General features: G+C 31.6%; 1 protein-coding gene across 4 annotated transcripts in view; it reads right to left on the reverse strand.

The window, feature by feature from the left end:
* Positions 1-16,563, reverse strand: part of LOC143230757 (phospholipid-transporting ATPase VD-like) — a 78,790-nt gene extending 62,227 nt beyond the window's left edge. For 2 of the 4 annotated variants that reach the window (XR_013016617.1, XM_076464874.1), the window contains exons 1-3: positions 16,338-16,563; positions 8,734-9,222; positions 1,648-1,852 (exon numbers count right to left, since the gene is read on the reverse strand). Coding sequence is in view for 3 of the 4 variants with exons in the window: in XM_076464874.1 (XP_076320989.1) it covers positions 1,648-1,852; positions 8,734-9,197 (669 nt within the window). In the remaining variant the exon portion in view is untranslated. The other 2 variants (XM_076464875.1, XM_076464876.1) reach the window with 2 other exon arrangements.
* Between the last annotated feature and the right edge of the window lie 206 nt (positions 16,564-16,769).

A 16,769-nucleotide genomic window follows, 5' to 3' on the forward strand; every position in this document is an offset into this window, starting at 1 on the left:
GATGCTATGGTAAAGATCAAAGTTTTGTAGCATACAGTAGAAACAGCTGCAAATGGCAGAGGTGTGAAGGAGGTTCATGAGACTCTGTGTACAAACTCAATACTGGAGATGTGTAGAAAGCTCCAACAATGCAGTGAAAGTGCCATAACATTTTAGTTTAATATACCAAAGGTGATGTTCTTTTCATGGAAATTCATACCACATGGCACCTACAGTATTCTCACACTTTTTCATCCACTTGGTAGAAGTCTGTTCATGAAATTTGAAATGTGCCTTGCCGATACCCTCAGCCTAACCAACAATACTAGACTATGTATGTACAGTATAAGAAGTGCACAATTAGCTTTGGTTGATAAATCAATTAGAAAATAAAGGATGCCTTGAGAAAAAGTGTCACATTCTCATGAGGGAAAAATCAGATTTTTAAAACAATATTACTTTATAAAATTAAGAAATTAAAACATACATACTATTAAAGTATGAATTATTAGTTATTATATTATGTTATACTAGCTGGTATGACATGATCAAAAAGTAATTTAAGTTTTGAATGTAACTCATTATAAAACTCACAACATGCACAATAAAGGATATATGTGGTGTGAGGAATAATTACTACTAAAAAATTATTATATATTTACCTCTTCAAACAGCCAAGGAGACCATGTTGTGAACAGAGTGATGGGTTCTTATAAAAACAAAAATGAAATAAACTATCATTTGTGGTAACCTTGATCAGTTGCAATATCTTCAAGTCATTTTTTTCCCTGATTCTTTCTTGCATTATTTTGTTACAGCTGAGGTGCTTGGTATTTCTTGAAATTTTACTTTATATTTCAAGAACTATTTTGTTTATCAAACAACATGTATGGTACAATTAAATAGCAGGGTTTTAGAATAAAAACTTGTCATTCACCTCTTTTTTTTTTCATTAGTGGATATCTTTAAAAAGAGTTAAGAGTTTTAGTGCTGGATTTAGTTACCATGTGTTAAAGTGAAGAATGTTAGAAAGATTCTAAGCAATATATGTTAATTGCTAATCAAATTCAATACTGATTAGAAGTTTCTGCTAATAAAATCCACAAAACCATTTTGTTCCCTGTATACATATTTTACCTCCAAAAACACTGTTGGTTTTGACCAACTTCTGGAATCACACACTATGCAATTATAAACAGATATATTAAAAAAAAGAAAAAAATTTAAAGTTTCAGTAAATGTCATTAAATCATTGATCAAAAATATTGAACATCAGTAACAACTTTGAGTTTAATAAACTCTTTAAAGACACTCTGAATGTTATTTATCAAAAACAAGCAGTCTTTAAGAATTTCCAAATAACTGACATGAGCTTAACACTATGAAAGTAAGATTTATATGATAAATATAAGAGAAAGAATACAGTTATAGCAGACAACATTCCACTTGCAATTCACACTTCCATAAAATATGCTTTCCTTAAACATTTTTTTTAAAAACATGATATATATAATGACCAAAGAATAACATAAACAATTTGTACAATGTAGAGAGTCATTATGTTGGATTGAAAGATTTCAAATTAAATATCTGAAATGAAACAAAACCTGTTTCTATCACTGAGTAAAACATTAACAAATTATTTTCCACATTGTCTGTTCATCCTACCATAGCAGCATATCCTCGGACCACCTGCCTCTGCTTGAGGTTACTTTCACCATCAAGATTAGCAGTTTCTATAAAACACAACCCTTGATCATCACTAGACCTCAGCAACACTATGTCAGCAGGTATGACTTCATTGCAAGAAAGATGAACTATGTCTCCAACTTGAACATGCTTCCATAAAGTTTTAACATATCGTCCACCTTCCCTGTGAACACACACACACACACACAAAAAAAAAGGAGAAAGATTAATATTTGTAAATCCTAAGTCCATTAAACTTTATAACCACATTAAAACTATTCTATTTTAAAACAAATAGCTAACAGATAATCCATTCAGTTTTATTAACAGTTAACAAAAGAAATAAAATTTCAAAAATGTTTGTGTGTATAAAAACTTTTAAAATATTAATCCATATCTGCTATTCATAACCTTAAATTATGCACTTATGTTCTGTTCCTATACATATTAAATCTTCTAATTAAAAATTACTCCCATTTGAATATAGTATACAAAAAAAAACCAAAAAAACTGTTCTATATGAAACCATCCCAGATAACAACACTCCGGTTTATTATTTTTACATTAAATTTATTATCTGGGTAATAACTTTTTAAGACTCAAGTCATAGTTCTTACCATACCATTGCATAATAATCCAACTATCTTAACAATATTTGAGGCTCATGATGATGAGAAACTTGCTTGCAGTAAAAATATATTCTCAAGATGGCTGGTATGGGTATTAAAAAATTTTAAAATAAAGTACAGAACAATATTTTGACCTAGTTTCAGTGGGTGGAGCCACCCAGAACTCCCATGCAATATGACTACTGCCATCCAGGACTAACACCATAAACATGAAAAATTTCTTTTCTGAAGTTACAGTACAGTTTGCTTTGCAATTAACTGGTTATGAACAAACACTATTCCTCAAAAGTCACAACACAAATAATCTTTGTGTTAAAATACTTTTCAAGAAAAGTCCACAGAAAAAAAACCTATTATCAAAACTGAAAAAAATGGTATATTCCATGCCAATTCACTTGTACTTAAGTGTGGACAATATCATCCACAGCAGATACCATACAAAGCCTATTTTCTTTCCAGTGAAAGTTTGTGGTGTATAAAAATATTTCCAAACTTTTATAGATATCTAAAATATAAAACTATATAAATGTGTTTTTTATTTAATCTCATTGTGACTAATTTGTACCAATTACCTGCTGTTAGAGGTAGGTCAATCAGTAAATAAAACTCAGCGAAGAGCTAAATTTGTTTCTGCTTTAATTTTTTCAACTCATCATTTTCCCTATAACACATTTGTCTAGTGACTGCTCTTTTCATTGCTTTATCAGACTTCCCAGAGAAATTTGCAAATTTTAAGTCATTAAATTTAAAAACATGAAAATAATAACCTTTTTTATTTTGTATAGCTAAGGGGAAGTGTATGATGGCAGTAGGCATGTGCATCTATGAGCTATACTGATTTTTACCACCAACCAGTGAAATCATCGTAGCTACAGCTCTGAACAATTCAAAATCCCCACATTATATCGGCCCTTGTTTATTAGTTTTTTTTTTCCAACAGACTAATTTCAAACATATATGTTTCATTTCTTTATAACATTTTCAACAGGACAGTATTCAATTTCTTTACAAGAGTAAAGAAACCAAACACTGATTATGGTACTTTAATGTGATCTAGAATATATAAATAATTGGAGATTTCTTATTATGAAGAAAAAATTCTTATTTACCTAGATCTTAAATCACCACAATTTAAAGTAGCTTAGTACAAATCACAATTTATTGCAGAGTTAACATCTAAATCCTTATTTTTCTTACATCCATACCATTGGGTTTGTTTGAATGTGCAGGTGAAATACATATAGATTGTAACTTGTTGAATCTCTTGTTTGAAAATGCAAGTACTGGTTTATCTTTCACTTTTACTATGTCTTATATATTTTTTAAAATGCTTTGCTGTCCAGGAAAAAAAACTTCAAAGAAATAATTTAATTGGATTACAGAATTTAGTGATTTATGCAGGCATATTGAAATGATATATAGTTCAGACACAGTAGTGAAAGAAAATATTTTCAAATGTAATTGAAAATTTCACATATCAAATTTTCTAATATATTTATAAATAACTTCAAATAATATGTCCAGCTTAAAAATTAAAGGAGGAAGAATGAAACTTACCAAAATTCTTAACACATTAACATCAAAGTTTTAGTAATAATGTTTCAATAAATTTATTTTTTCATTTTAGTTCTTGAACCATTTTATTTATCAATGAGTGCACAAGTGTTTTTGTTTTTTTACATATAAGCCTACAATTTTATTAGTCAATTTATTTAATGCATACAACTCATTCAGTGTATGCATAAAAAAATTATATAGAACTAACAGTAGATTAAGATTTAATAAAATTTATCTTTTTTTTTTAATTAACCTTTCATTCTAAAACAGTCATGTTAAACTTCTGCTTGAGACTAAAAATTATATGCTGTTACTTTTCAAGCAGATTATGTTTCTTACATGTGAATATAAATAACATTTTCAGAGTTGTATGAAATATAACGTACTAAATAATTACTCAAAATCCATGTATTGCTATCAAAGTTTAGTGCTTTCATTCTATTGATGTGTATCAGTAACCCAAGCTATTTATCAACCACATATTATTGTTACTTATGTACCATTTTTCATGGTGTCTTATATAGCTAGATATTCCCAATTACAATAAGCATAGTTCTCATTTATATAACGTCCCTCTTATCTGCTTGCTTGAAAGAGTACTTTATCCATAATATGTAATCATGATAACTTCTATAATTGGTATAAAATATTTATTATTGCTGTATCAAATGCATGACTAAAAGTAGTTCAACATACATTAAGGACAGAATATACAAGTTTAAGTAAATGACATTCCTATGCTAATCATGGCAAATGGAACATTTATAAAATTGTTAATACAGTTATTTACTTGTACTTAGTCTTCAGCCTCTGTTACAATGGCTGCTAGAACTCCATTAGACCAATAAAGAAAAATTACACGTTTGAAATCTCATGAGAGAACAATATGGAACTGGCAGAAATTTCAACAATGTTAATATATTCATAACTGGACATCTTTTATATATTACTGACTTACTTATAAAAGGAATGGGATGTTCAATATCTAGATACACAACACGTTTACCTTTGCAGAGATATTGAGCTTAGACTCCTGTACTTTTATACAAAACATGAAACACCTATAAACCTAACTTTAAAATGCAGTCTATGATGTGTAAAGTACTTATTACAAAAATCTTAGGTACAATAAGGTAAAAACATTAAAAATGATTTTTAGTCATTTTGTTAACTATTTTATTTGTAGTCCTTTTACTTTTATTCCACACAAATGTTTTAATCATGAAAACCTTAAATGCTGGTACCTTTTGATAAGCACATCACATTACAACTTGTCAGCAATGATATTAAATAAGCTTTATATATTTCGGATTTATTAAATAAAAGATCTATTTGAAATATTATTGTATGTTATATTCACAAACAGAAGTTTCCAATATGCATCTGATGCCCTTTCAATTAAGTTGTACCTGATGATTCTTTACAAAAAGCCAGTAAAAACAAATACCTCAATCATTACGTTCTGTTTACAATAAAATGCAAAGTAAAATGACAACTAACTAATGTACATATTATAAATTTCACAAGATTATCAAACCTTAACAGAATTATTAAAATCACCAAAAATTCAAGACTTGTTATCCTGGTTGGTTGGTTGGTTTGGTGTTTTATGGTGCAAAGCAGCAAGGTTATCTGCACCTTGTTACCCTGATCTATACATGAAACAAATGTGCTGTGATAGTCTTTTCTTTTCTAACATAACTTACCTCATGAACATGGTAATAAACAACATCTTTACTACATCTCTGCATGTGAATCATTGGACATAGACATGTACAACAATAAGGAACAATACAAATATACATCCAGGTTCCAAATAAAAAGGATGAAAACAGTGGCATTTAGTAAGCGTTTGAGAACTGTGTACTTTGTTAGGTATGAAAGAGAGGTCAACGTTCTTGATGATGAGAAACCCACTTGAAATAAAAATGTATCTCAGGACAGCTGGTATGGGTATTAACACTTTTATTGATAAGCAGAGAACAATTTCAACCTTCCTAGGTCATCTTCAAGTTAACAGAAAGAGTTTGCAAGTGACCATTGCCAGACACACATCTTAGGAACAAGAGTATAAACAGGTATGGGATTGTAGGAGCCTTGCAGTTGGATGTTAGGTTATTATAACAGGTATAAAGGTGTTCCTTTATATTGGTTTTAGTTGCTGTATAAGTAGGGTTTCTTTGATTTTGTGTTTGTTTACATTTGTGTTGAATAAACACAACCTAACCATAGAAAACTCCCAGACACTAAGTAGGGAAACTCTTCGGTATTCTTTAGTTGTATGTACCTTATTATATCAAAACTATTTAATATACAAGATCAAATTTTTTATAAGTTTTACAGATATAAAATGTAATGTTTTTGTATATGAAGAATGGGACCATTAATTGAAAAACTAATGGTTTTTAACTTCATTTTCTCAGTACTACATTTAAAAATTACATCAATAGGTATAATCAGAACCTCACACACAGTCCTAGTGAAAACCATGTTATTGTTGTGAAGATAGTACTTTTCATTATTTTCCAGTTATATAAATTCTGAATATCAAAGTGTGAATTTTTTTATTGATTACAGTTACTTTACAGTTACATGAATTCTGAATACCAAAGTACAAAATTTATTAATTACAGTTATTTTTCAGTTATATGAATTCTGAGTACCAAAGTGTGAAATTTTTATTGATTTTTGTTTGTGGAGCCATTCAACACATGGCACAAAAGTTATGGTTACATAAATCGATTCTGATATACACACAATGGTCATTACAGTAAGTTGTGTAAAACAAGGTGGATACAGCACCATGGTGCTATAATTTATTTGTGAGTTTATATGAATCCATGATTAATTTTCTCAACAATCTGTGTACACACCCAAGAGGCTGAAATGCATCCATGATATCTGATGCCATATCTCTCTATCATCAGTTCACATTCATATCAGCCTTGCATAACACAAAAGCAATTCTCACATGTCTACCTAATCAGTGTTAGTATGCAATCCAATAACAAGAATGTGATCACAACTGCCTCTAAAGTGAAATCAGTCATTGACGTCCTCCATAAAAAACATCAGAACATTGACAATTTCTACTAGAACATTTTCAGAGCTGCAAACTACCTCAAACCTTGCAAATATTCAACCCCAGGCTTCAAGAGCTGTGAAAAGACTAAACTATCATGTAAACACACCAGCAAAAAATACATCATATTACTTTAAAAGAAACATAAAAATTCCAATATTGGATGAGTTTATCACAGCTTTGAAAGGCATGTTTTAAGAAGATCAAAAGAGAAACTTACAAGCAATCAGTGATTAGGGGAACATAAGGGGGGGAATAGAGGAGCACATAAGGAACATTGCTGCCAATTGCATAGAATATCTACACAATCCTGGTAAAACTATACACCCAGCAAAATGTTTTGAATCCACTTTAAAAAAAAAGCAGTTGACACACTAAAGCTATTAGGCAAGGCAAAGCACACCACATTTCTCAGTTTTTCACACAACTATAGTTACCTGTAAATGTGAGTGAAGTATCACTGTACTAGAAAGACTATAGACCTGTGTTCACAACACAATGAAGGAAGAATGTATTAATGGTTTGGTTCTGTTGCATGTATGTTGTGAATTACATAGTGACATCGAATTTGTGGATTAATTTTCATGTCAACATACTCAGATATTAATCTTCTTTGCAAAATTTTGATTATATAATTAAAACATAATTCAAAAAATTGTCACTAGTTGGTAAACTGTCTTAAATGTTAGGAACGTAGCTGTTTTGCTCCTTTATATGAATTACAACTGAAGTGTAGATGTTAATTGGTTAATAATTTGCAATAAGGTTTTAGTTAAGAATACTGAAAAATGTGGTGTAACCCCTGTCAGATAAAGGTCTGTATCCACACCTGAAAAAATGCAACAGACCAACATTTTGATTACAAGCCAAAGGGGAACTAACTGCCCAGGGGCCACAGTGAAACCTAGTTATGCCACAAAGTACATCTTAATACTTATACTGTGAACTAAAACAGCTGCTGGTATGATTTTGAGTTGTTTTATTAGCTTGTTGCTGTCCTAATTTAAAATCTTCTTTTTAATAAGTTCTTATAAAATGGCAAAACAATGAAATGTGGACCTAACAAGGTTGTTTGTCCCAAGACCACAGCAATCATTACCAAGAGTCTGACAAATTGAGGCAATTACACTGATACTTTGTGTAGCACCAACTACTTGTTTTTAAATAGTGATAAAGATTTATAGGACATTGACCAGTAGATCCATTAACAAATGTTGGACCTGAAATCACTATATGCCATCCATCTAAAAATCCCATATTTGTGTGATTTTGTTCTATGTGTAAACTTTTGAAGTTCTCACCATCAATATTTTAACTTGTTAAAGAATCATGTTAAACTAAATCAGACTCAATAAAAGTATTTTCCTTTTTTTTTTTTTATGATGCACTTTTATTCCTCCATTTTAACCTTTGTCATCTTGTTTTCCCTGCAAATTTAATCATGATTACAATCACTTCTATATACACCATTCAATTTTTCCAAAATTAGATACTGGTATGTCTAAATTTATACTCATTTGTATTGCAATCTTCAGCATTGTTGATCGTGGCTGAAAAAAATGTTCTTCAAAATTAAGCTTAATTTTGATTAATAAAGTAATTACTTTTTTTTAACAATAGTTAACATTAAAAGCTCACACCAAAGTAAAGAAGATGCCTTATGATGAAATAGAATTCATTTCTCAAACTGCTAAACCATTTCAATATATACTACAAACTTATTGTCCTTGACTATCAAGTTAACAGAATAATATATGATTAAACAGCAAGTTTTAAAATAAATGACAACCCACTTACCAACTGTACACTCGACAGGTCAAGTTATTAACTCTCTTGTCAGACAAGTAACGACGATAATCTTCATATGCATCTTTCACAGCAGTTACTCCAAGCACAAAAACTACAGGTATCATAGAAATTTCTTTTCCAAAAGCATTTATCTGAGGTAACCAATTCAGAAGCACAATACCAAGGAAATACAAATTTGCAAACCTATGAAACTGTTCAAACAAATTTTTAGGTATAAAAGAAAAAAGAGTATATTTTGTAGTGCATATCCTATTGTTGGCATAGCCATAATGAGGATGACTTTTGGAAGAATGGGATCCTGTCATAGCATGATTGACAAAAACTTTTCTGTACTTTATTCCTTTTCTTTGAGTAGCCCTTCTACAGAATATACCCTCAAGGCAGGAAGAACTAACTATGGTTGTACTGCTAGAATCTGAGTTGGATCTTGATGGATTTTGTTCTTCATCCATTCTAATTAGATGACACTTACTACATCTAAAAAGTAAAATTAAAAATAAGTTTTAAAAATCCAACTTTCAAGACTTCTAATAATTTTATTTTCCTGCATTCCTGATAATTTGTCCACATTCCCAGCCAGTTATTCAAAAACAGAATTTTATATCTGAAATGCTTTTTTAAACAGCTCCAATCTGATATCCAACATGGACAGTAAAGAGGAATTAGAAGGAAAACATCGGCAGTTTACATAATTTTTATCACAATTCTTTGATAAATTCTAATCTTTTACCAGCTGTCTGCACTTAAATCATAAATTTTATCCCCAATTATTCCCAATAATGAAATTTTCATTTCTAATCAACAAGTACATTTCCATTCAAGACAGATCACAAACGTCACTACCAATTTTGTTGCTACAAAAAAATAAAAAAGAGAATAAGTTCAAGTTTAAGACAAGTAACATTCTACTATAAACATTATAAAGAAATAAGCTTGACCAAAACAAGTCCAGTTGAGACAGTCAAACATCATTAAATTCATTTGTGAGCCAATCAAAATTAAGGTCACTAATGAAATGAATTTGTGGCATATTCATAGAATAATTACTGACAGAAATTATTTACAACTTCTAATCTATAGAAAAGCCAGTGAATTGTGGTAACATCACATTCCAACAGTGGATTTTATATCATATGCTTGGCAATACAAGTATAACCTAATACTGTTGTTAATCTCATCAAATACAAGACTAATTTTTTAATTTAGTCTCCATTAATTAATGAGGTTTGGTTTTCATTACAAATGCTGGTGATATAAGAGAAATAGCTTAATTAAAAACAATTTAAGTGTAAAATTGAATCAATACTTTTATTTTCACAATACATTTTATGTGCTTGGCTTGAGTTTAGGTGATCCCTCGCTATATCTTTACTTCAGGCTCATCATGCCAATACTCACTACATTTATAAGGTTTCCAGCACCCCCTCCTTACTTTACCCTTGTAATCCCCCATTACTAAAATCATAATGGGCAGACAGTAATCAAACTATTCTATCTGGATAAATACATTTTGTTTTTACGACTTCTCACATTTCGAGAAATCAAGTGTGACATGATGTGACACACACTGACTTTTATATAAGTTAGATACTACCAGAGCAATTTTGCAAAAAACCCATCTCAAGAGTAATGAGCACATGCAAGTGGGTTTAATTATTTCCGTTCTCCTCTGCTCAATATTGGTATTTCCTGTGAGGCAACACCAGATGTTCAGCAGGTTGAAATGGCACCAACCGTAGGGAGCACAGGATACAGTTTCTTACATAAAATTTGATCTGGTAATTCTTGCCTCCTCCTCCTGTTCAGTGTTTCTATTGCATAATTTCAAATGTGCACAAAAATCATGGTACACATATGTAGGTACCACAAAACATCTGAATGACATGAAAATGACTTAAACACATCACAAGCAAAATACATCACACTAAAGCCTCTGGAGAGGCTGGTGAGAAACCAAAACCAACTAGCTGAAGCCTTCAACTGTCTGATTTCATAGCCCTTGGTAAATTAATGTGTAAAATAAAGTCCACATACTAACTTGTAAAATATTCCCCAAAGGTCAGTGAGAAAAAGAATCAACAGAGGCTGTGACATGCTGAAACTGGTGTGATGAAATGTAAAAAAGTACATGGTCAGATTCATCTGAGGAGAATATGTGAGATGTATGAATTGGCAAATTGAACCAGTTAACAAAAAATGAGGATAAGTTCTGATAGAAGGAGGTATACTACAGTAAAAATTGGCAATAGTTATTTCCAAAATAAAACCAACGGACAATCTGTAAAGGATATACAAGACTATCAAAATCAGAACAATCATATAATGATATAGGAGAGAAAACATATAACTGCCCTACCAGGTAGCCCAAGTCTTTGTCAGAAAGAAGTGGACTGAAAACAACATCAACTGAAAATAGGGTATATGCCTAAGACAAAAATGTATGAAGGATAATGACCATAAGCTAAGGAAAGAAGGAAATACATCTTGAGAGACAAATGATACAAGGAAAAGAAGCTTATTGGGTAAAGGGTAGACAGGAGGAGAGAATCATAGAAGAGCCTGAAGAACCACACACATGTCTCATAGATACCAGATGAGGAGGTGGAGCAAAAGGAAAGAATTGTTGCCTGGTAAGTTGAGAAGGTTGTGGAAAATGTCCCCTGGTAACGTGCACTAAACAAAACAAACAGGTCCTATATGAAAAGTTAAGAAAATAAGAGAGCACAATGGAAAGTAAAACAACCTGGTTAAAAAGAGTGGCAGTAGACATGTCATGTACACTGATAGAGGAGAAGAGTAGGAGATTGACATGCTTAAAAGAAAAAACAAGGTACTCTATGGAAAAATCCCATACATCATGCAAGGAACTAGACACATCCTATGTATGAAAACAGATATCTGATACCCAATGATGAAAAATGAAAAAATGAGGTTGAGTGAGACCTTCAAAATGGGAGCTATGAAATCATCAATCTGACAGATTCTGAAATGGAACAAATTTATCAGATATGAACTCCAAGGACACAACACGTCACAAGATGAAGATAAAAATCATAAGACCAAGAAAGAAAGTCTAGACCAAACATGAACAGAAGTGTGTGCCTCCTTTGCAGATTGCAATGACAACAAAGTTGTCTGAATTTATCATCACAAATTAATCACATAACCATAGCCAAAGAAGAGGATGAGTCAGATAAACCATAGTCATCTCCAGAAAGTTGATGTGTAGAGAATGCTCATCTTGAAATTAGACCCTAAAGGGAGTAGTGATGTTGAGATCCACCACTTGTCAAGGAAGTGAGACATTAGTGTAAAGATGAAAGTCAGGCTGGGGAGGGAGTAGTGTACTTCAGGTTGTGTTGGAGTGATCAAGCCACCATGACAGAGGGATGTGGAAGAAGACAGACACACAAGGGTAGATAAAGGATTACAGGACATGTTTCAGTGATTACCCAGAGCCCAATAAAAAGGATGCATATTAAGATAATCAAGAGGAATTAGGGTTCTTGGGAAAGCTAGTCTCCAAATGTGAGAAAAAAGTGCTTTGGACACCAAAATCACAATGTCAAGAATATGTAAGGGAAAGAGTTGACCCCATTCCATGTAAAAATTAAGGATAATTTCCAGGAGAATGAACATGAATCAAAATAGACCTCAGCAGTTAGACAAGCTAGACCAGGCAAAAGGCCTCATGAAGAAGAATGGAAGTAGCAATTGCCAACTCCTTTTGATACAGGAACAGAAGGAGCCAGACATTGATATAATAATGGAAATGAAAGCCTAAAAGATGCATATAATAAGCTAAATGATGTATGATTTGGGTTTAAAAAAAAAAAGGACAGGAGTTGTATCTAGACCAAATCAAAGAGTATGGAACTTAAAGACATGACTACTGGGAAAAAAACACAGGTATGATAGGACACATGACAAATAGAAATGTGAAGGAAGGCATTTGAAATGCCAACCTTGGTTAAATACAGCCTAGGATAGAAACCCTAAATAAGTCATCTATCTGAAATCAAGGAACAATGAGAAAGCACTTCAGAAATAAATCAATGATGAGGTATTACACTCCTGACATTATGGGGATGACAAAAAAAAAAGGAATAAAAACCCTGAGTGGGGTGATAGATATATTCTCTAGCTTCTGATTCCAAATCCAAAGACTTACCATTGTACAAGCAGAGGACAGAAGACAAAGAAACAAAATGACTATGAGCCTGAATTGGAGAAGTAGATAGAAGGGAACCAAGAATCTGATGCATGAAAACAAGAGCATTATCACTTAACTTGTTGGTATGCCAAAGTTCATCACTCTTGCCATGGAGTGATCTCCATAACTGTCACGTGCAGGCATGTGCTCTACCAGTGAGCTAAAAGGATAACAACTGAATGTCAGGTGCATAAACAGAACAAATGTCTCTAATCACCCCTGAGTCAGTTAGAGAAAATGCCTGAAAAGAAATGTCTGGGCCTCCAGACTTTTTTCTTTTTTTAGTTTGGCTGTGTTGTTGAAAGTAGCCTAAATAAGAAATGTGGTAGCTGGAAAAATCATGTGGATTTGGTTTAATTCATTTTGAATTTTGTGCAAAGCTACATGAAGACTATCTGCACTAGCCATCTCTAATTTAGCAATGACAGACAAGAGGGAAGATAGCTATTCAACACCACCCATCACCAAATCTTAGGATACTCTTTTATAAATGATTAGCAAGAATGAACATAACAATAATAACACCCCAATGGCTAAAAAGGCACACATGTTCAACATGACAAGGATTTGAACCTGGGATTCTCATAATGCAAGTTGAGAACCCTAACCACCTGGGCATGCCAAGCTGCAATTAGGTAGATGAAACAAAGAAGCAACAAGGTCAAAAGTAATATACCACTAAAGAAAGACTCTTAATTAAGGCAACAAGAAACTAAAAATGTACAGAAAAAAAATAGACCTGAACAAAGGGAAAATACAAACAAATCATCATTCAATGCCTCACATAAGTTAATAAAGATTGTACATGGAGATCATGTCACCAATCTAATGCAAGAAGACTATAGCATTATGATGATTCCATCATAAGTTGGTTAAATATACATAGACAATTGTAGAGGTGGGAGTTTATTCAAGGCTCGTGGCATGTGCAAGAAATTCTACAAAAGTTACACATGAGGTAATAGCTCTTAGTGGCACAGAAAGGTAAGCAGCATTTCTGATTACAAAATTTCTAAAACACTTTGAACTCTGTCAGCCCTTATCCCCATAGCTTGACCCCAGGTTTTAAGCTGTCACCAGTAAACACACTTTAAAAGTTCTTATAATTCACCTACAATAGCAAAGTTCTTTTCATAGAGTATTTTTAAATACATTTATACTCCAAAAACACCAGTGAAATATTAACAGTGTTAAAACACATTTTACAAGTTCTTGTCCAATAACAGCCTAGATACTTCTGAATTAACAATTTCTGAAGAAGGTTTAACCAATATTACAATATGATTACAAAATATGGAGAATTTTTACTACCCCAATATCAAAATCACTAACATAAGTAATGAATAACAAAAGAATCAAAATGGATAATAAATGAAGACAATAAATAATATTAAAATTAATATTCTTATAGGCAAAAATAAGGAACAAGAGCAGCAATAAGACAAGGAAATGGAGATTTTAAGAGTAATTTAAACAACTGTTTAAAGTTTGTTAAATTTAGAGTATAGTGGATTTAAGAAAAACTTAGTTACTATTAGCATTATTCTAATGTTAGGAGTATTACAAATAAATGAAGTCAAGACTAGTTTCATTCAAAGATTATGATACAATGAGAATAAATAAAACTCGGTTAGATTTGTAAAAAAATGGTAATTGGAACTGTTTTGAAATTCTCTAGTTATAAGTTATGGTTTTTAAAAGAGAACATGGGTAATTTTTCATATAAAGAACAAAATTCATCCTGTTGATAGGATAAACATAAAAAGTAGTAAGCAAGTTATTAATATATATATATAGGTTACAAGCCTAACCAAATTACTATAGACATAAAGGAGACAACCAGGAATAAACCACCATTCAATGCCTCAAGTAAGTTGAGTTCTCATAAGGCTTCCAAAACATTCCACATCTTAATCCCCACAAAAAATATAATGGCAGAGAGTGCTTCAACAGTATAATGTATTTTATGTAATTGCTATAGCCCTCTTGACATGTTCTTGTAACTCTCTGTTTGGGAACTCCAAAGGTTCTTGCTGAAGAATATGAGATGCCCAAGCTTTTAAATGTTTTATTCTGTTTTCACATGAAAAGATAGTAGCAATATTCCAGACCCTTGATAATTTTACAGTATAATAACTTTTGTCTAAAAAAACAACACCAGGGAGCAGTATCCTTTAGGTTGACCATACTGCTAGAGATATCCAATTACAATCCTGCTTTCTGAAAAGCTATATAAGCTTTCCTTTCGATGGTAATGAAAAGTGTCCTACAAGAGAATCCTACTTTAAATGTCACTTTGTGGCTCTTTTCAGGTAAAATATCTACTGATGCAGGGAAGGAGGTTCAGACAAATAAATGACATTATGGAAGACAACTTCAATATTAGAATGGTGTTGTGTATTTTATGAATACTCTTAAAATTACTATTTTATCATTCTCATACACATGAATTGCTGCTTCTCTGCACTATGGTGTTTCTAGTTGTCAATTACTCACTACAGTATAAAACTATGTAACATAAATAAATATGAACCCCAAACTATCATTTGATTCACCACTTGTCACCAAGTTATGCCAGTTTTACATAATTATGCCCATCATCACTAACCAAGGTCAAGATCAAATTAAAAAACAGCACTTTGTTAACTATAGTGGTGGACTGTATAAATGAAGTTTTTAGTTCTATTTTACTCACCATGTTTAACCTACAATTACACAGGACTTCAAGAATATGCAACACTAATAATACTAATTCATATTTATTTTGTGTTTTAAACTCCTTGTTTGCAGAATAATTAAAATGAATAAAACTATAGCATCAATGACTTGGTTAATTAGCCATCCAAACAATGTGCTGTTACTAGTGGAAAAACAAGTGACATTTTAGATTGTATCTACAGAAATACATTGAATACGAGTCTACAGATTATAATTTCATTGTACATGTCACTGGTTATGCTGCATTTGGAGTATTGTGTTTTAAGCTACTTAGAAATAGCATTAAACTGTTGTAAAAGATTCAAAAAGGGGTACTAGAATAATAACCGAGATGAAACATTGTCAATAAGTACTGGTTAAGAACAATGAACTTGTTTTCTCTTGCAAAGAAGAAGAATTAGAGAGGATCTGATTGACGTATTTAAAAGTTTTAGAGGCCTTAGTACTGTTGATGCATCATATTTTTTCTTACCTAATGTTGAATATGGTAAGAAGGTGGCCACATATATATACTTTAAGAAAATCAACTTAACTTCTGGTAGGCCCATGGTACCAACTGTCAATTACGACCACAGATGAAATGAAATTTAGGCAGTTAGTTGTTAAGCCGAAGTTCTTCACTTTACAAATAAGTTTTGGAAATAAATTACGATATACTTACAAATTACAGTTTAAAAGATGAACACCATTGAAAGAAAAAAAATCGATGATAATCTTTAAATAATCCTATTTTTCTTAATCATCTTGTTACTATGAGCAACATAAGCTCATAGTAATTTTTTTATGTTATTAAACAAAGCCATAACTGTTAGAACTCTTCCCTATCATGCCATCTTGATACAACTGCACAAATTTTCTGTCAATTATTACAGAAGTTTACTTCGGTTTTTGTATCGTCACCTATTGGTAAAGTTGATATATCACCTATCAAGAAATAAGTCGATAAGGGCAGGGAACAACAAATGGTTGTAAATTTAAAAATACAAAAGTACTTGCAGAAAATATTCTCTCAATTAGTAAAACCAAAAGCCAGTTTTGCAAGCGCCATTCGTTTTTTTTTAATAATTTAAATCTGTAAATACAAATAAGAGCA

Source organism: Tachypleus tridentatus, chromosome 10, assembly GCF_004210375.1.
Source record: "Tachypleus tridentatus isolate NWPU-2018 chromosome 10, ASM421037v1, whole genome shotgun sequence".
Classification (NCBI taxonomy): Eukaryota; Metazoa; Arthropoda; class Merostomata; order Xiphosura; family Limulidae; genus Tachypleus; species Tachypleus tridentatus.